The sequence below is a fragment of the Zalophus californianus genome, chromosome 2 (assembly GCF_009762305.2).
Source record: "Zalophus californianus isolate mZalCal1 chromosome 2, mZalCal1.pri.v2, whole genome shotgun sequence".
Taxonomy (NCBI): domain Eukaryota; kingdom Metazoa; phylum Chordata; class Mammalia; order Carnivora; family Otariidae; genus Zalophus; species Zalophus californianus.
Genome location: NC_045596.1, coordinates 127,106,360 through 127,127,516, shown reverse-complemented (window position 1 = coordinate 127,127,516; position 21,157 = coordinate 127,106,360). Strand labels below are relative to the sequence as shown.

General features: G+C 42.9%; 1 protein-coding gene across 3 annotated transcripts in view; it reads left to right on the top strand.

Annotated features, from left to right (window-relative positions):
* Window positions 1-21,139, top strand: part of GATB (glutamyl-tRNA amidotransferase subunit B) — a 95,034-nt gene extending 73,895 nt beyond the window's left edge. Inside the window, exons 11-13 of one of the 3 annotated variants that reach the window (XM_027597675.2) lie at window positions 1,800-1,878; window positions 16,358-16,492; window positions 17,982-21,131. In XM_027597675.2, coding sequence (XP_027453476.1) covers window positions 1,800-1,878; window positions 16,358-16,492; window positions 17,982-18,110 — 343 coding nt within the window. In that variant the 3' untranslated portion in view covers window positions 18,111-21,131. Of the gene's footprint in view, window positions 1-1,799; window positions 1,879-16,357; window positions 16,493-17,541; window positions 17,904-17,981 lie in introns of those variants that run through there. The other 2 variants (XM_027597677.2, XM_027597678.2) reach the window with 2 other exon arrangements.
* The last annotated feature ends 18 nt before the right edge of the window (window positions 21,140-21,157 follow it).

The following is a 21,157-nucleotide window of genomic DNA, read 5'->3' as shown; positions in this document are numbered from 1 at the left end:
TATCTGGAATTAATGTATGTGGTATACCAGATAGCTCTCCCTGTTGGTGGGAAGAGTTCTGTGACACAAATATTAGTGACTATGTGTCAAGCATTTGTGGGTACAGAAAGGTGAGTGAGAAATCTCCAATGCTGTTAGGTCAGTGGAAATATTTTATAGTGTACATTTATGACCTAACTAATGAATTAAGGTCATTAGATGAGAGGCAAAGTATTTTTAGTTGTGTTGTGATCTATTTCTGTTCTTCTCTGTCTCCATGTCCCTGATACCATCAACTCGTGTGGGAGAAGGGACCTTTTCTTTTCTGCATGCTCTAGAAATCCAGTTTAACATCAGTGCTTATCATGGGTTCTACCTACTGTCTACACTCTAATTAGCCACCGTATTTTCTAGGATTGCAGAACACCCAAGGGACACTCGTTTTTCAAGCAACCTGATTCTTAGTAAGGTGGAAGGTTGGAAAAGGGATTTATTGGTTTATTTCCAGCTCTCTGCCCCTCTTCCTGTTGAGATTTAATCAGGATGGTTCACAGATGTTCCACATACCAACTTAATAACACCAGTTAGTCTCCAAACCTAGTTTTCACTTGGAATTACCTTTTATCCCTACTTTGGGATAAGCAGAGACTTTAAGGATGATGGTCTGCCTCTGTGTGTCATCTGCTTCAAATGAACAACCGTAATGAGGCTTCACTGGACTTGAACCAGAGTCCAGTAAGTCAGAGCTGGTGAACTTGCACTCACTGGGTTTGGAATTCATGGAAACTGGATGGGGGCTCCATGGCAGTTTCCTTTTCATTATCTAAGAGCTTACAAAGAAATTAATTGTGATTGATGAGAACTAAGACATAAACAGAAGGTGTTTTCCCTTGGCGTTAAACATTTCAGAAGCTCTCATTCACACTGATGTGCTATTTATAAGTCCTTCCTATTTTAAAACTAGTCCCCTAATGACCTCAGATAAACAGTGTTTTATTACCCTAGTCGCTCTATGTGTTTAAAAGTGCAAAATCACATATTTTTTAAAGAAATGGTGCGTAATTCAGTGTTGTCTTTTCACTGATCTAGGCACTACCCCACACATACACACACACACACACACCACTCCTATCCCCGAATGTGAATTAATGACACTTTATGGGTTTGGTTGCTCCTTGGCCTTTCTTTTATCATGGGATCTTGGCAAGTAAGCCACATCCTAAAAGTATGGATATGATGGGTTCTGGACCCTTCTGTTGTGAGTCTGGAGAGAACAGTGTTTGTGCTGATGCCCATAAGGACAGTTAAGGACACGGATGGCAGTCATGGAGAGTTCCCTTAAAGAAAAGCTCTTACAAGTACAGAGAACTTATATTTGCATAAAAACACTCAGAAAAGTAGCTTTGTTAGCTCTTTTGTTTGAAGTAATTCTTAGGCTGATCTTGCAGTTGAAAATATTTAATTACTGGGTTGTTTTGTTTTGGGTTTTTTTTTCTCTTATCATGGTTCATGAATTTTGCAGCCACTCCTTTTTTTGACTAATTAAACTGAGCAGTTGTCTGTTGCTACAACTTTTGCCAAACAGCCATTATTGTTGAGTAGTAAAATAAAAACAACACTAGTCACCGAAATTTGTTATATCCTAAAATACAAAATAAATAAGTAAAATAGAGCCCAGTTGGCGTATTATTTCCATTCCTGGGTGTGGGTTTAATTATTTAAACCTACAAAATCAAGGGCTTTGCTTCTGAATAACCATAAATGAGTATGCTGACAGTGTGAAATGTAAGTTTATTTTCTCTCCTTTCGGGGGCTGCTAGTCCTGTCACACCTTCTGCGCTGGCTGAGCTCCTCAACCTGCTGGACAGAAAAGCCATCTCTTCATCAGCAGCTAGACAGGTATGTCGACGCTTCCTAAAGCTTCGGACTGCTCTGCTATCCCAGTAAATGTTTTATGCCAAATGCCATCACTAAGTGAACTTCATAATTGAAGTATTCAATGCCTGTAAATGCTGTTTTTATACTGAAGAGGTAGAAACGTTTCATTTAGCAAAAGAAAAAAAAAAAAAAGCCGGTATGTGCGATGTAGGTAATACGCTTCTCATCTTTGCTTAGCCAGGGGGAATAGTTTCTGTTTGGTTTTGCCTGGAATGTTTTCCAAACATTTGTTTATGTGAAAGGCGGGACTGTAGCTTGTGGGGGCTTCAGAGCGTGTGCACTGCCCCTGCGCCCCAGAAGGCCAAGGTCGGGGGCGGCTTCGGCACTGCTCCCTGACCCACTGGTCCCTCTCAGTCCTCTGTAGCTGCCCAGCCAGCCCTAGGGGCTTACTGGTGGTCTTTGTTGCCTCATCGCCCCCTGAAATTCAGTCTTCCAGCAAGGAGGATGAGGTCAGACTGCCTATCACTTAGCAGATAAAATTTTATACATGCGCCCAGTGAATGCAAGCTGCGAAAACCAGCGGCAGCGGCAGCGTGGGCTCAGCTTCATCACCCTCCACCTGACAGTCATAGGTGGCTGAAAGATTCCTGGAATCCAGAAAACTCTCACAGGTAAGTTCCCAGAAAGACAAAGAACACCAAGGCGGCAGCCTGATCTCAACTTTGGATATCGAAGCCATCGATGCTTCAGCCAGAAACTTAATGTGACTTTAATGGTGCCTTTTGCATTTACTATTTATACACATTGGCAGTAGTGGCAGGTACTGAGTGAGGCTTTGGAATAGCAGCTGCTTTGGGCTAATTATAAGGCACTGTGGAGCTCACACCCAGCTCTGTGCAATGAAACTGGAAACAGAACTAATAAAGGTTCTGTCTCCCCGCCACCCAGTGAGGCTGTCAACTGCAGGGACCTTGGCACGTGTAGGAAAGGATTTTGGTTGCTTGGACGTCAGAAGAATACAAATGTTTATGACAGTGCTCGGCAGTAGCAGAAAGATGAGATGGCCTGAGGGTAGAAAAAAAAAACTGTGTATACATAAGAGCAGATGAATTGTAGCATTTGAAATGAAAGAGGGGCAAAAAATTTCCCCTTCTCACTCATCCTGTCCCACCAGACCTGGGGAAGCAGGGAAGGAGAGAAGGAAGAAAGGAGGAAGGGGAAGGGAGGGAGGAAGGAAGGAAGGAAACCTAGTATAGTGAATATGATTTGTTCAATGGGAAGAAATGGAAAATGCTAGAAGATGCTGACAGCTGGTTCAGATACAGATAGGGACACCTTTGGATTCTGTCAACTTCCAGCATGTTTAAAGGAAGCAGGGTGAATCCTGGCTGCTGTGAGGTAATGAAACTAAAAGTCTGATTAGAAAGGTGTTAAACGTATGCTGGCATGAGGGAATCTCCTGTATATATTATTGCCTTGGGAGTTTTCCTTTTTTTATTTTTCTACTTTTTCTGTTTTTAAGAAAATCACTTAACTGATTTTCTGGTGTGAAAAAAAGTATTTGTTCATTATTAAGAATTTAATGCAGAAAAATACAAAGATCTTCAGATTCTACCACCTTGAAATAACTACCATTAATGCTGGGTGAACACCGTTCCAGGTACGCTTCCATGCACATATACCATTATAAGCATAGATTGATGGGATGGGCAGACGTGAGGTTAGAGAAATAAAAACTTTAGAAAGTAAGAAGTTACAGTACTTTTTTTTTTTAGTTTATTTCTTTATGAAGTGGACAGTTCATTGGGTTGGTTTGTTTGTTTTTTAAATTTTATTATGTTATGTTAGTCACCATACATTACATCATTAGTTTTTGATGTAGTGTTCCACGATCCATTGTTTGCGTATAACACCCAGTGCTCCCATGCAGAACGTGCCCTCTTTAATACCCATCACCGGGCTAACCCATCCCCCCCACCCCCCTCCCTGACAGTAATTCCAGAACATTCTCATCACATCAGAAAATAAACCATTAGCAGTCACTCCCATTAAAAGGATCATACACCATGATCAAATGGGATTTATTCCAGGGATGCAAGGATGGTTCAACATCCACAAATCAATCAACGTGATACACTACATTAACAAAATGCAGATAAAAATCCTATGATAATCTCAAAAGGTGCAGAAAAACTTTTTGAGAAAACTCAACATTCATTTATGATAAAGAATCACAACAAAGTAGGTATAGAGGAAACATACTTTAACGTAATAGAGGCCGTATATGACAAGCCCACAGCTAACACACACTACCCCCTTGCCCTAGATTACCACTAATCTTTGTCTCTATGGATTTGCCTGTTCTGAACATTTAATGTAAATGGGCTTGTGTAGCCTTTTTTGTCTGGCTTCTTGTACTTAATATAACTTCACAATCCATCTATGTGGTAGCATGTGGCAGTACTTCATTTCTTTTTAAGGCTAAAGAATATTCCATTGTAAGTATATGTCACATTTTGCCTCTCCGTTCATCAATAAACGGACATTTGAGTTGTTTCTAGTTTTTGGCTCTTAAAAAACATGCTGCTTTGAACATTTGTGTTCAGATGTTTTGGTTTGAGTGTATATTTTCAGGTTTCTTGGGTATAGACCTATGAGAATGGAATTTCTGGGTCATATGGTAATCGTACATTGAACATTCTGAGAAGCTGCCTCTTTTCCAAACTGGCTGCACCACTAACATTCCCGCCAACAACACGAGGGTTCGTTTCTCCATATCCTCACCTGCACTTGTCTTGTCTTTTTGATTATAGTCATCCTGATAGGTGTAAAGTGATACCTCACTGTGGACTTGATTTGTATTTCCCTAAGGACTAACTACATTGAGCATCTTTTTATGTCTTTTATAGTATATGCTCTTTAAAAGAAAAATGTTACAATTAATTTTTACTGAACTTAACAAAATAATCCAGGTAGGCCTTGGGTTTGAGAAACCCTGTGAGTCAGAGGGTACTCAAGCAGAGCAGAAAGATTCTCTGCTTCCATTCCTTATTGATGTTTCGTTCTGACAGAACTGGAAGCGGTTCCAGTAGTGATTAGATGACCAGGAGATGAGGGGGAAAAGTTGACCAAGTAACTGACTCCTAAGGATGACAGATTGGTAGAAAGAATCATCCTGTCCTTAGAACATTCTGAATGCCAAAGAATCTCCCCCTTTATGTCTAATTTATTATTAACCCATCTCTCCCCCTTACATCGTTGGCCATTATTTCGTCCCTTACACCTTTCACTGCACCTTCCTCACAGGTGTTCAGCGGTGCTTCTGAGATTTACAAACCTCATCCCTTTAAAGGCACCCCAGGGGCAAGGGGAGTTGAGAGGTTGCTACCATGAAGCACCCCTATTTTTCAGAAATGGAAAGAGAAAAGGATTTATCATTATGAGCAGCCTCCTGGTAACCATAAACAAAATCATCTGGGTTCCTGTCACAGGATCCAGTGCTACCTGTCGAAGTGGTGGGTAGCAGCCCCCTCTCCTCCCCTCCCCAAGGAGAGGGCCGTCAGAGTCACAGTTCCCCTGCAGACAGTGTCCCAGGATCCTGAGCCTCTTGTGACTCAGGGGCCCGGGGTGCTGTCCAGACTGCTGGCCAGCGCAGCCCCAGGGGAAACCATGCGGTGTGTTTGTGTCCCCTTTGTGCCCGCCTGAAATAGATGTGGATGATCCACGGTCTCCCAAACCAAGCCAACTTGGGATTCTGTATGGATGGAAATTGAATTTTAACATGTAGGTGTGCCACTTAACCCATTTCCTCTTGTCTTTGGGGTTTGCTTTAAAGAGAAATCACCAAACCCTTTTAATGTAGAAAATGTTCTATGTCCTGCAGTAAAATGGTTACAAATGATTTAAAGTCGTCTCTCCCTATTAGTGCTTCAGTTCTATGTGCATCTTACTGTGCGCCACTTCTCTTAGGGGCCTGGGTGGTGGTTTGTGCCTTTCTAGAAGAATGACCTTTCCCAGTACTTGCGTTTGAGCAGAGGGGACCACCCCCCCTTTCGGTAACTGTCACAGCCCCCTCCCTGCCTTCTCCCTTGAACAGGCCTTTCCTCCACACTCTGACCCTGGAAACCCCTGGACAGGCGAGGGGCCTGCCTGCTTTCCTTCCATCCTCCCTTCCGGATACTTTAACAATAGTACTAGCTAGAGAAAGTCGGACAGTAGTTGAAAGGGTGTGTGAATTCGGTCCCCAGGGCCCTGAAGGCTGAGCTTCTACCCCGTGTGTCTGAGCCAGCTCCCTGGTCAGTGTGTGATTAGGGGTTCCCGGCTTGCATGACCCCATGCTCTCCGTGGGCATTTAACACAGATGGCCCGCACTACCCTAGGAATCCCTTGTTGCAGAGGTTTGTCTTGGGTGGGCAGCAGCAGGGCCCGGGAGCTGCACGCCTAGCCAGAAACAATAGTACTTGGATAGCACTTCCCAGGGTGGCAATTAAACACAGACACAAACTGAGGATTTACGCTGCAGCACGAGGCTGGCGACCACAGAGGCCATTGTGTTTCCGGCCAGAGGACCCGGGAGGCCTGCAGAGGCTGGCCGCCCCTTCAGCGGCTCCTACCCTGCTGGGCGTCAGCCAGGAGTGCACAGTCTGGGTCTGAAACAGAAATGAGCACAGGATGAGACAACTGGAGTCTACTGCGCCGGCCCAGGGGGCTGGGGCTGGGCTGCGGTGGCCACTTGACTAATTGGGGAAGTTAATAATTAGCTGATGTGTTCTAACTGGGCGTAGAGACCACCCCCAGACCCTGGGCTCCCATGTGTTCCTGGAGGCTGCTGAAATGTTTCTCAAGCTTCACTCCTTTGTACCCCCGCCCTACTTTCTCAGGGAGCAGCCAGCTCTCTGCAGTTAGAAGTATCCATCCTAGCATTGTCCTGCTTTTCCTCCTGAATGGTGTGGTTTGGCAGTGATCCCCGGGCTGCCTCATACCACCTCTATTCTGGTGCTTTCTGGCTCAGGCAAATCCAACCAGCATTTGAGCCAGTCGGGTCCCACAGTATTAGGTGCCAGGCAAAGGCTGACCCCCCGGTCCTCCTGCTCAGGTCCGCTCTGTGCTTTCTGCCAAGGTGGCTGTCTCGGGCCAGGAGAAGTGAGGCAGGCCCAGGAGCGACCTCCTGTGTTTGCCAGGAGTGCCTGCTTGCTTCCAGGCCTGGGCCGCAGGGACTGTCCGAGTCGGCTGAGCTTCCCGCCTCGTTTTCCTGTAAAGAGTTGCTGCATAGACTCTTTATAAGCAAGTCCTCGCCGGTGATTTCCATTTTGAGCCAGCAATCTGGATCCCTCTTGAGATTTCCACATTCTCTTCTTGAATGTTGTACATTTCTTATGCCCTTTTTTGGAGACTATGCAGAGGAGCAAAATAAACACTGGTCAAAGTCTGAATACCTACCAGAGGGATCATTTAATTACATTATGATAAATACGCTTGATGGATATTAAATTTTTTTATTACACAAAAGTAGTTCTGTAGTAAGTGAAACAAAAGCAGGTCACAAACTGTCCATATGTTATGATTGCAACTATGTTACAAAACAAAAATATGGGAAGGAAAAACACCAAAATACATTTGTTATCTTGAGGGAATGGGAAATATAGGTAATTTCTTTTTATCATTTCCATGTTTCCTTATTTCCTACAGTGAATATTGACTTTTTTAAGTGAAGTATAGTTGACACATAGTATTAATTTCAGGTGTACAACTTAGTGATTCAACATTTATATACATTATAAAATGATCACCATAACTCTAATTACCATGTGTTACCAAAGTTATTAAAGTATTATTGACTGTACTCACTCTGCTGTACTTTGAATCCCTGTGATTTGTTTTATAGCTGTAAGTTTATACCTCTTAATCCCTTTCATATATTCCCCCCCAACCACCATATTCTTCTCTGTATCCATGAGTCAGTTTCTGTTTTGTTTTTAAATTCCACATATAAATGAACTCATATGGTATTTTTATTTCTGACTTATTTCACTTAGTATAATACCCTCTAGGTCCATCTATGTTGTCAAAAGTAGCAAGATTTTATACTTTTTTTATGGCTGAGTAATATTCCTTTGTGTATACACACCACATCTTCATGCGGTCATCGGCCAATAGACACCGCGGTTGCTTCCATATCTTGGCTATTGCAAATGGTGTTGCAATGAACATAGGAGTGGATATATCTTTTCAAATAGGTGTTTTCATTTTCTTTGGATAAATAGCCAGAAGTGGGATTACTGGATCATATGATAATTCTATTTTTTAGTTTTTTAAGGAGCCTGCATACTGTTTCCGACAGCGGCTGCACCAGTTTACATTCCTACCAACCCCGCAAAAGGGTTCCATTTTCTCTGCATCCTTGCCAGCATTTGTTTCCTTGTGTTTTTTATTTTAGCCATTGTAACAGAAGGTGATATCTCATTGTGGTTTTGATTTGCATTTCCCTTAAGATTAGTGATGTTGAGCATCTTTTCATGTGCCATCTGTATATCTTCTTTGGAAAAATATCTACTTGGGTCCTCTGCCCATATTTTTAATTAGATTATTTAGGTTTTGGGGGGGTTGTTTTTTGGGGGGTTTGAGGGGTTTTTTTGGTGTTGAGTTATAGAAATTCTTTATGTATTTTGGTTATTAACCCCTATCAGATATATCACTTGCAAATATCTTCTCCCATTCAGCTGGCTGTCTTTTCATTTTGTTGATGGTGTCCTTCACTGTACAAAAGCTTTTTAGTTTGATGTAGTCCCATTTGTTTATTTTTGCTTTCATGTCCCTTGGCTGAAGAGACAAATCCAAAATAACATGCTAAGACCAGTGTTCAAGATTTTACTGTTTATTTTCTTTTCAGAGTTTTATGGTTTCAGGTCTTATATCTAGGTCTTCAATCAATTTTGAGTTAATTTTTGTGTATGGTTTAAGAAAGCAGTCCAGTTTCATTCTTTTGCATGTAGCTGTCCAGTTTTCCCAACACCACTTATTGAAGAGACTGTCTTCTCTGCATTATATTTATTGCCTCCTCTGTCATAGATTAATTGACTGTATTAGTATGGGTTTATTTGTGAGCTCTGTATTCTTTTCCATTGACCTAGGTGTCTGTTTTTGTGCCAGTATCATACTGTTTTGATTATTGCAGCTTTGTAGAATAGTTTGAAATCAGGGAATATGACATCTCCAGCTTTATTATTCTTTCTCAAGTTGCTTTGGCTATTCAAGGGTCTTTTGTGGTTCCATACAAATTTAGGATCATTTGTTCTAGTTCTATGAAAAACAACACTGGTATTTTGATGGGGATTGTATTGAATCTACAGATTGCTTTACATAGTATGGACATTTTAAAAATATAAATTCTTCCAATCAATGAGCATGGAGTATCATTCCATTTATTTGTGTCATCTTTAGTTCTTTCATCAGTGTCTTATAGTTTTCAGAGTACTGGTCTTTCACCTCCTTGGTTACATTTATTCCTAGGTATGTTTGATATTCTCTTTCTGGTATTTCATTATAAAAACACAACCAGTTTCTATATATTAATTTAGTATCCTGCAACTGAATTTGTTTATTCTAATAGTTTTTTGGTGGAGTCTTTAGGGTCTCCTATATATAGTATCCTGTCATCTACAAATAGTGACAGTTTTACTTCTCCCTACCAATTTGGATGCCTTTATTTCTTTTCTTGTCTGATTGCTAGGACTAAGCTAGGACTTACCGTACTGTGTTGAATAAGATAGTGGCAAGAGTGGGCATCCTTGTCTTGTTCCTGATGTTAGAGGAAAAGCTTTCAGCTTTTACCGTTGAGTATGTTAGCTGTGGGCTTGTCATATACGGCCTCTATTACGTTAAAGTGTGTTCCCTCTCTACCTACTTTGTTGTGATTCTTTATCATAAATGAATGTTGAGTTTTCTCAAAAAGTTTTTCTACATCTTTTGAGATTATCATAGGATTTTTATCTGCATTTTGTTAATGTAGTGTATCACGTTGATTGATTTGTGGATGTTGAACCATCCTTGCATCCCTGGAATAAATCCCATTTGATCATGGTGTATGATCCTTTTAATGTATTTCTTTTTATTTTTTATTATGTTCAGTTAGCCACTGTATAGCACATCATTAGTTTTTGATGTAATGTTCAGTGATTCATTAGTTGCATGTAACACCCAGTGCTCATCACAATACATGCCCTCCTTAATACCCATCACCGAGCTACCCCATCCTATTTTTAAATTCAATTTGTTAATATTTTGTGGAAGATTTTTACATCTATTGTTGATCATGGACATTGGCCTATGATTTTTTTTTTTTTTGGTAGTGTCCTCAGTTTTGTCATCAAGGTAATGCTAGTCTTGTACAGTGAATTTGGAAGTCTTTTTTAAATGTTTGGTAGAATTTACCTATGAAGCTGTCTAGGCCTGGACTTTCATTTGTGAGGAAATTTTTTTTTTTTTTTAAGATTTTATCCATCTATCTGTCAGAGAGAGAGAGAGCACAAACAGGGAAAGCAGCAGGCAACGGGAGAAGCAGACTTCCCACTGAGCGGAGAGCCTGATGTGGGACTCGATCCCATGACCCTGGGTTCATGACTTGAGCCGAAGGCAGGCACATAACCAACTGAGCCACCCAGGCATTTCCATTAGGAAATTTTTGATTACTGATTCAATTTCATTGTTAGTAATTGGTATGTTCAGATTCTCTCTTTCTTCCTAATTCAGTCTTGGAAGATTATGTTTCTAGGAATTGATCCATTCCTTCTAGATTGTTCAGTTTGTTGGCATGTAAGTTTTCATGGTATCTTTTGAATTTCTCTGGTACCAGTTATAACTTGTCTTTCATTTCCAACTTTATTTGGGACCTCTTTTTCTCTTGATGAGTCTGAATAAAAGTGCCAATTTGGCTTATTTTTTCAAAGAGACAGCTCTTGGTTTCATTGATCTTTTCTGTGTGTGTGTGTGTGTGTGTGTGTGTGTTATTTCTACTCTGATCTTTATTACTGCCTTCCTTCTACTAAGTTTGGGCATTGTTTATTCTCCTTTTTCTAGTTTCTTTAGGTGTAAGGTTAGATTGTTTGAGACTTTTCTTGTTTCTTGAGGGAGGCCTGTATTGCTGTATACTTCCCTCTTAGAACATTTGCTTGTGCTGCATTCCATAGATTCTGGAATGCTTTGTTTCCATTTTCATTCATTTCAAGGTGTTTTTTTTTTTAATTTTGTCTTTGATTTCTTTGACCCATTGTTTATTCAGTAGCATGTTCATTTTATTTTTTTAATAATTTTTATTGTTATGTTAATCACCATACATTACATCATTAGTTTTTGATGTAGTGTTCCATGATTCATTGTTTGTGCATAACACCCAGTGCTCCATGCAGAATGTGCCCTCTTTAATACCCATCACCAGGCTAACCCATCCCCCCACGCCCCTCCCCTCTAGAACCCTTTGTTTTTCAGAGTCCATCGTCTCTAATGGTTCGTCTCCCCCTCCGACTTACTCCCCTTCATTCTTCCCCTCCTGCTATCTTCTTCTTCTTTTTTTTTTTTCTTAACATATATTGCATTAGTAGCATGTTGTTTAGCCTCCACGTGTTTGTGTGCTTTCCAGTTTTTCTCTTAAAATCAGTATCTAGTTTCACACTGTTGTGGTCAGAAAAGATGCTTGATAACGATTTCAGTCCTCTTAAATTTAGAGACTTGTTTTGTGGCCAGTGTGATCTGTCCTGGAGAATGTTCCGTGCGCACTTGAAAAAAATATGTATTCTGCTGTTTTGAGGTGCTATGCTCTGTGTTTTATCTATTAAGTCCATCTGGTCTAGTGTGTCATTTAAGACCACTGTTTCCTTATTGATTTTCTGTCTGGATGATCTATCCATTGATGTAAGTGAGGTGTTACAGGCCCCTACTATTATACAGTTGAGCCTTGAACGATACAGGTTTGAACTGGACAGGTCTACTTATACATGTATTTTTTTTTCAATATACATTAGAAAGGTTTTGTTTTGTAAATACAACTTTTTTCACGTTATCTTTTCATTTTTGTTGTAACACATGTAATAGTGTTTGGTATAAAACAATACTGATGTGTAGGTACTGACAGATGATTCTTGTGAACAGACAACATTCACTTACAGTATTGATAAGTACAGTACAGAAATGTATTTCTCCTATGATTTTCTTAACATTTTCTTCTGGTTTATTGAAAGGATACAGTATATAATATATATAACTACAATATATGTGTTAAACAACTGTTTACATTATCAGGCTTCTGGTCTAGAGTAGGCTGTTAGTACTTAAGTTTTGGGGGAGTCAAAAGTTCTATGTGGTTTTTGACTGCACAGCAGATCAGCACCCCTAACTTCCATGTTGTTCAAGGGCCAAATGTATTACTGTTAATTACTCCCTTTATGTTACTCTTCGCTTTACGTATTTAGGCCCTCCTATATTGGGTGCATAGATGGAATTGTTCTACCCTCTTGCTGGATTGATCCTTTTATCATTATGTAGTGCCCTTTGTCTTGTTACAGTCTTTGTCTTAAAAATCTATTTCGTTTGATATAATTACTGGTACCCCAGCTTTCTTTTCATTTCCATTTACATAGAATGGCTTTTTTTATCCCTTTACTTTCAGTGTGTGTGTGTGTCTTTATATCTGAAATGAGTCTCTTCTTGTAAGGCAGCATTTTGGGGTCTTTTTTTTTTTTTTTTTTTAATCAATTCAGCCACCCTATGTCTTTTGAATGGAGCATTTAATTCATTTACATTTAAAGTAATTGTTAGGTATGTACTTATTGCTATTTTGTTCATTGTTTTCTGGTTGTTTTTGTAGTTCTCTGTTCCTTTCTTCTCTTGCTCTCTTGTGGTTTGATGACTTTTAGTGTTATGTTCTTTTTCTTTATTTTGCATGTGTCTATTATAGGTCTTTGGTTTATGGTTACTATGAGGTTCTTAATATAATACCCTATGTATATGGCAGCCTATTTTAAGTTGATGGTTAAGTTCAAACACATTCTAAAAGCACTACATTTTTCCTCCCCTTCCCATTGTTTTTGATGTCATATTTTAAATCTTTTTATTTTGTGTATTCCTTAACTAATTTTTGTAGCTATAGTTGATTTTACTACTTCTGTCTTTTAACCTTCATACTACCTTTACTGTATATCTGCTTTTATCAGAGATATTTTTCTTTCATAATTTTCTTACTTCTGGTTGTGGCCTTTTCTTTCTTACAAAAGTCCCTATAGGGCGCCTGGGTGGCTCAGTCGTTAAGCATCTGCCTTCGGCTCAGGTCTTGATCCCAGGGTCCTGGGATCGAGCCCCGTATCGGGCTCCCTGCTCAGTGGAGAGCCTGCTTCTCCCTCTCCCTCTGCTTGTGCTCTTTCTGTCTGTCAAATAAATAAATAAAATCTTTTAAAAAAAAAAAAAAAAGGCCCTGTCACATTTCTTGTAAGGCTGGTTTAGTGGTGAGGAATTCCTTTAGCTTTTCTTTCTGGGAAACTCTCTCTCTGTCCTTCAATTCTAAATGATAATCTTGCCAGGTAGTAGTCATGGTTGTAGGTTTTTTTCCTTTCAGCACTTTGAATATATCGTGCCATTCTCTTCTGGCCTGCAAGATTTCTGTGGAAAAATCAGCGAATAGTCTTACAGGGTTTCCCTTGTACATAACTAGTTGCTTTCCTTTTGCTGCTTTTAAGATTCTCTTTATCTTTTTCTTTTTGCTATTCATCTTGGGTGATTTCCACTACCGTCTTCCAGATGACGATCCATTCTTAATTCTTCTGTGTCCTCTAATTTGCTGCTGATTCCTTCTCCTGTATTTTTTATTTCAGTTACCGTATTCTTCAGCTCTGATTGGTTGTTTTTCCTATTTTCTCTTTGTTGTAGTTCTGTGTTCATCCACTCTTTTCCCAAGTTTGGCAAGCATCTTTATGACTGTTATTTTGAACTCCTTATCAGGTAGATTGCATATCTCCATTTTGTTAAGGTTTTTTTTTTTTTTTTTTTTGAGGTTTTTGTCTTATTCTTCTGTTTGGAACATATTCATCTGTCTCTTCATTTTGCCTGTCTGTATTTGTTTCTATGTATTAAGCAGATCAGCCACATTTCCCAGTCTTGAAGGAGTGACCTTATGTAGGTGTCCTGTGGGGCCCAGAAACGCAGCCTCTCCTGGTCATTAGAACCAAGTGTTCCAGGGGTGTTCCCTCTGTGGATTGCATGCGCTGTTTTGTTGTGCTTGGCCATTAGTGCTGCAGGCATGCTGGTGGGGGCCAGCCAGGTCCACCCACCGCAGCAGTTCAGGAGCCAATTTGGGGGAGTACTGGTCCCTGCTTGGCCCCAGATGTGGTGCACAGGAACTGCTTGGAGGGGTGCCTGCCAGGACAGGCAGGGTAGGTCTGCAGGGGAACATCTGGGTGGATTGAGCAGTGCTAGCAAGGTAGATGGAGAGTGTCAGAAATGGCACCCACCAGTGCTTCCTTTGGCCAAGAAAGTTCCCACAGATCCACATACCTCTGGCACATACCCTAAGATTAGTCAATAAATCTCCTTCGTGTATGGCCCAAGCACTTTCAAACTGCCACCTCTGAGCTGGATGTCAGAGTGAGTTTGTGTGCCCGCCCTTGAAGAGCAGCATCTCTGTTTCCTATAGCCCTCCTGCTCTCCCCGCTGATTTTTAAAAGTAGATTATGGGGACGGGGCTCATCTTCCCAGTGCAGGTCTGCAGGGCAGGGGGGGCCCCATGTGGGGCCTGAACCTTAGGGAGGACCTCGGCATTTGTGGTATCCGCCCTGTTTGTGGAGTGCCACACCAGGCATGTGGGTCCTGACTAGACCACATTTCTGCCTCTCCTACCCATCTCAGTGTGGCTTTTTCTTTAGATCTTCAGTTGTGGAAGAGCTGTTCTGCCAATCTTCAGGTGGTCGTCAGCAAGGGTGGTTCTACATGTAGATGTAGTTTTGGTGTGTCCATGGGGGAGACAAGTCCAGGATCTTCTTACTCTGCCATTGTGATCATGTCCCCCTAACATGTATTTACTCATAGAATTAGAAACAGTGTTTTAACAGTTTTAAGTCAATTTAAGAAAAACATATCAGGGAAAGAGGTCAAAGAAACTCTTCAGACTTGCTTTTGGCAGCTCTCCGAGTATAATCTGCATTACAGATTGTTCTGTTCTCCATTTCCTATGCTGCTGACACTCCATTAATAAGTTTGTTGAAGGCAGGGAAAGTTCTTATCTGCTTTTGTGGCCCTCTCCCTCAGTGCCTTACCTCTTTTCTGGCTGAATAAATCGTTGCAAAAGTGACTGGAGGCATACATATTCAGTATTTTTCTAAGAGCAACGACAGGTTTTCCATAAGCAGCCAGGGCTGTGCAGTGTAGCCAGACGGGTGCCCTGCAGGGGACTCCTGGGAGGGCCCACCAAAGACCTCTCTTGGCCACGGTCACTGTGGGTATTCGGACAGCTGAGCTGAAGGGGCACTGTTGCAGCCATGATAAATATCTGTGGTTTGTTTCCATCCAGACTGGGGAAAACTTCGAGCTCTACTGAGATTCCAGGCATCTTCCCCTTCCTTTGTTTTGCTGTATGTGCTAATTTTTGACAAGCTCTCTTTTTCTGGGAGGAATGGCTCCTGGCTGGCCTGTTTTCAGCCAGAATGTTCACAAGGAACATTCAGTGCTCGGTACTGACTGCAGGCAGAGATGAAGGAGGCGCCACAGGAGACTAACAGAGGAACCCAACACCCCCCTACCCTTCCAGCTTACACTAGAAAAACAAGAGGAATGAGGAAAACTACCCTAGGAAATGCCTTCTTTAAAAATGTATTCCTTTTCCCCCTACTTTGGTAAGTTTGGGAATTTGTTATTGCTATTTTTTTTTTAAGTAGAAAAATACACCATTAATTTAATTATTCCAGCCAGATTTGGGCCTAGCTCCACCAGTAGGGAATAAACGTGGCATGGCAGAGGCCCCTGTGGACTATGATTTATGTTTTTAGTTATTTTCCATTTTGTAGCTTCATTACGGGGCCACTTTCTTGCCCCCCAAACGTCCTGATTCCCAGCAGGTGGACTGTGTTTGGACGTCAATGGCAGGGCAGCGGCTACCGCGCCACCCGCTCCTTCAGCAGAGGAGCACCTCAATTAATTTATTCGGTGGACAGGAGACAGAGCTGCCCCTGGCTGTCCGGCTCGTGGCAGCAGGGGCTGTGAGTCGTCGTCATCTGGCACCGCCGCCAGCCCCTCTGCCGTGGGGTTTGAGTCAGCGAGTGGGAAGGTGCCCGGTGTGTCTACACACCCTCTAGAGCGCCTTCGTCCCAGGTGCTTCAGGAGACGGGCACCGCATGGGCTAGAGCCACACAGCTGGGACCTCACCGGATCTGCTGTCCCCCGCCCCAGCTCTACTTGTCCTGGCCCGGGCAAGCGGAGCAAGTATTCACTTCTCCGTCTCTCTCCCCCCTTCCCCTGGCCTGAGGTGTTTGAGGAATTGTGGCGGAGTAAAGGGAAGACTCCATCGCAGATTGTTTCAGAAAAGAAGCTTGAACTGATGCAGGATCAAGAGGCGCTGGAACGGGTCTGCCACACCGTGATGGAGGGGCATCCTCAAGTGGTAATTATCACCTGCAGGGAGAAGAGGGGCCTCATGTGCAGCCGGGGCAAGGGTCCACCCTCCTGGCCAGCACAGGGCTGGCACCGGCCTGAGGACTCAGCCGAGAGCCTCTCCACTGCTCTCCCTCGCAGCCCAGAGGCACCTCCTAATAAGGAAGTCCCTAATAAATTGTGTCCACTTTTAGCTAAGGTCAAGAGCTGAAATTAGGTGAATATTAGAAGTACAGCTTTTCCTACAAGGAATATTCACCCCCGGGGTTTAATCTCATGGAGTTGGGTTTTCAGGGGTGTTGATCAAGCTCACTAGATCCAAGTTGTGACCTCCCAGCATGATGCACTTTGAATCTGTTACCGCTAGCTCTGCTTTATAAGGAGACCTCTCACTAATAAACCAGCAGGCATGACTGCAGAAAGGGAAGAAAGATACGCAGACACTTTAGCTCCCTGCCTTTAAGAGGCGGGAAGAAAGGCAGAAAGGGAAATTATTTGTAAATTATGGAGAAAATCCTTGACAGGAGCATAGCTGAAAACCAAGTCGTTTTGTGTTCTGAGCATAGAACAAAATAGAAAAGCTAAAATGAGTACCATCCCTCCCTCCCCAAGTCCAATCATACCGTCTAGAGATTTTTTAGTGGGTAAAAAATTGCTAGCATCTCTTTCAGAATAATACCCGTCCACCCATCGGCTTGCCGGAGACACTAACAGCTCTGAAAAGAGCTCTCAATAAGGAAAATGAGCTTGCGCTGGATCTCGGCAATCTCCATCTCCCTGCCTCATCTGTAGTGACTGATAAAGACACACTTTCCATTTTGGACTCGTTCTGCGGCACCGAGTGCAGATACCCACAGATGTCATTACCCATCAAGATGCTGCAGAGCGGGAGGTCGGGGTGGGTGGCCCTGACAGTCCGTGGCTATTTGACAGGAATCCAGAGGCTCTTGCTTTTGTTGTCCCCATCTTGCGCACCACAGCGCACTCCCCAACTCAAAATGCTCCCAGAGAGTTGCCATTTTGTGGATTTGTTTTCTGATAAACACGTCTTCTTGGCAGGGAGTTGAGGGGAGAAGGAAAGCCATGCATTTCAGTGCCTGCTGACCACCACTGGAAGATTAGAGAAGGACCTCACTCTGACTAGACTAGATCCTTCATCTTAGGTTACTCACCCCCGAGCCCGAGAAGCTCCGCGTGCTCGTGTCGCTGCGGCGCCCAGGCGAGCGCCCTCGTCCCTGTGCACCAGCTCTCGCCGGAGGCAGGACTCACGATGCGTCACAGCCCTCTCCTTGTCCACTTGCCTCAAAAGGCAGAGTGGCCAGCATCCAGGAGCCCAAAGACCTCCTCAGAAGCTTACCCCCTCCTTCTTCCTTTTCTCATTTTGTATCAAATGCTAACAGAAAAGAAACAATTTGTGTCAGTAAACATAAACCTTAACTTAGCATTTTTAAGTACGCGTGTCATTGTTTTCTCCTCTAAAACAGTTTCTATCTTTAAAGGTAATGGACATGAAGAGGGGAAACCCCAGAGCTATAAACAAACTGATCGGGTTGGTCCGAAAAGCAACTCTCAGTCGAGCAGACCCGACTGTGATAAAGGAAATCCTGGAGAGGAAGTTGTCATCATGAGCCCTTCTGGGTCCCCCGTGCCCGAGGGAGAGCAGAGCAGCCTCCACTGAGAACCGGAGCCCGTGACACGTGCCATCCGGGGGCTCCCAGGCCCTGGCCCCAGCTACAGCCCCGGGATGCCACCTGCACAGACCAGCCCCGACAGCCCGGCTGCCTCACTGACTTCGAGATGGTTCCAGCTGCAGTGGTGGGGAAGAAATAGCACAGTTCCAGTGCTCAGTGATTCGGGACTGAGACCCTGTTTCAAATGCTGTCACCGTTCTGAGAAAACTTTTCGTCCGTTGGGATGCAGTACTTTAAACCTGAAAGTAGATGAGTGGAGCTAAAAACCACTGCAGAATTGACACGTTGTAAACAGGAGGCCTCGTGCGGATGGGAAGGAGGGTGTTAGTCTTACCAGCATTCTCTCATCTGAGGACTAAAAGTGACTTTGCCCGTTCAGCTCCCTAGGGACCCAGGAAGGTAAAGGTCTGAGAATTAAATGAAACATTTTTTGTCAAACACACACACAGACGTTTTCAAATAAATTTAATGAATAAAATATATAGTGAAATATCACATAAAAAATTAACTTACACTTCAAAGATTGTGCAGTTAACAACTCCCTCCCCACCCCCACCCCCACCCCCAGGCCAAAGAAAGATAAACAAGCTGTAACATTAAATTGATTTGTTTTGCCTGGGAAGAGTAAGATGATAAAGCTAAAACATCAGAATCTTGACCTTTAACAGTAATTGTGGTGCAGTTAACAACACCCTCGTGAAGGCTGGGCTGCCTTGGCCCCCAGGCTCGGGACGGGAATGCCGTTCCTCTCTCCCGCACCCAGCGTGCACCGCGTGCTGCTGTTCCCTCCAACTCGCCATGCTTAACGACCGGTTTCAAGGCTGCTTCTGAAGAGCATATGTCAAACTGTGGCATCGGGAGAACAGACTCTCTGCAGTCTCAGATTTTACACTGAATTGCCAAGCCTACTAAGGAGCGTCCGAGCATTTCCCTCACAGACGATGCTGCCGTGGCAAGCTGGGGGACTGGGGACAAGCCGGCCTTCCCCGTCGCCAGTGTAGCAGTGAACGGTGCTCAGGACTTCCCTCCCTCAGAGTGTGATGGAAGCCTCCCTCGGACCCTGCCTGGAAAGCAGGGACAGAAAGGAAACCAGGTGTGTGGTTTATTCCAGACAAGCATGAGGAGGTAAGGTTTTTTTTTTTTAAAAAAAAAAAAAAAACTTATTTTTAAAAAAATGACTTAGAATATTGTGAGAGAAGGTGTTCCCTCACCCAGGAGGCCATGTGGCCCTCACGCATTCTGCTCCAGTACTGGAAACTACTGAACCCAGAAGTAAGATATTTTTTCTTTTCGAGAGAGAAAGGCAGAGTCCATTCTCTCTCCTCGCATTGCAAGACTGAATTACAAATGGGCAAAGACAGTCTGAGACTGGATTCTAGCGGGATCGTTGTTTTGTAAGAAATAATAGGGTTCAGTTTTGTTTTACAAACTCCATTTTCACCAAAGGTCTGGCTTCTGAGACATCAAACTTTACAGAAGCCACTAGGGGATCTTTCCACACCATTTCAAATCAAGGCCTTGCTTAAATGGGTGATGGGGGGCGGCGGGCAGAGTGAGGAGGCAGCTGGATGGAGACAGTTTCCCAAAACTATTATGTCCAGTGTGAACTGTATTATGGACTGATCATTTCCAGAGAAAAATGCCATCATGAGAACACCTGACCTTTAAGTGATGGGTGTTGACCTCTGACAACTTCCCCATGGTCTTGAATGCCCACTCTTGAAATCCTGAAAACTGGACAGTTACGTTGTTATAACTGCTAATAGGAAGGGCGCAGCTCAGATACCTTCCTTGGAACCTGACTATATATTCAAAAGATATGTTTGCATAATGGTGTCCGAAGTTCACAAAGTATGGCTCTGCTCATAAACAGGCCTCAGTCAAATACAGTTTGAAATACGTCTTTGCATGAGCGAGAATTCGGTCTGGTTCTTTGTTTGCTGTTTCGGTGAAAATCTCATTAAAATGTAAGAGTTGGTGTCCTCGGTAAAGCCATTGCCATCTGTCATTGGAATCCACACATACAGGCTGGGAAGGGAATTTGCTGGAAAACTGGCTCTTCTCCAGGTCAGCATGAACCAGCTCTACCTGGTCATGCCCAAACCATGGGTTCTGTTAGTTGAAAAGGAGGTCGGGTGGTTGGTTCTGGTGGGAGGTTAGGAATGTAAGCCTCAACACTAGGCACACTGCGTGGCACAGAATAACTTTAGTGAAGGTTGATTAAATTGATAGAACAAAATTAGCAGACAGCTTTTTGTGGGGCCTTTTGGTATGAGAGGTTGGTGCTGCCAACTAGTAGGCTTTTAAATTCTGGACATCTGGGTCTAGGAAGGAGATTCCTGACTCTGTCCAGGCTTATGCATCAAGGTGAACTTCTGTTCCTATCTTTCAAAGTGTATGTGCCCCAAGAAAAAGAAGCTAATTGTAATTTATACCAAGTTTAGCATGTTTCAGCTGAGCTTACACACATACACTTTTGTAATTACTGCTTATCTGGAAGAAGGCTATGGAATTTTTGAAAGTACACACCCTTCTAGAGCTTTGAGTTAATTCAATACACAGTTTATGGAACTGACCCACAGTTCATATCGTCTTTTTCATTTCTATTGAATGTGCTGCATCACTTCAAGGAGTCTACATAGTGACTACTGGGGGGAAAAAACACACAGTCTATCGCAAAGGCCATGTTATTTACCCAGTACCAAGAGCAGCATGGAAACGGCTGCCATGCTTCTCTGGCACATCTTAGACAAATGTATTCATGGATTATTTGTGAACACGGCTGGACCTAAAGTGAGAGATGGATAGAATCTGATTGAAATCCTCTCTCATTGCCTCCCTTAGTCGAACAATTAAGCAAAAATCATTTAAGTAAGATCAACACCAAATTCCCTCTTAAAAATATCTCCAGGCAGGGAGCCTGGGTGGCTCAGTTGGTTAAGCAACTGCTTTCGGCCCAGGTCATGATCCTGGAGTCCCAGGAT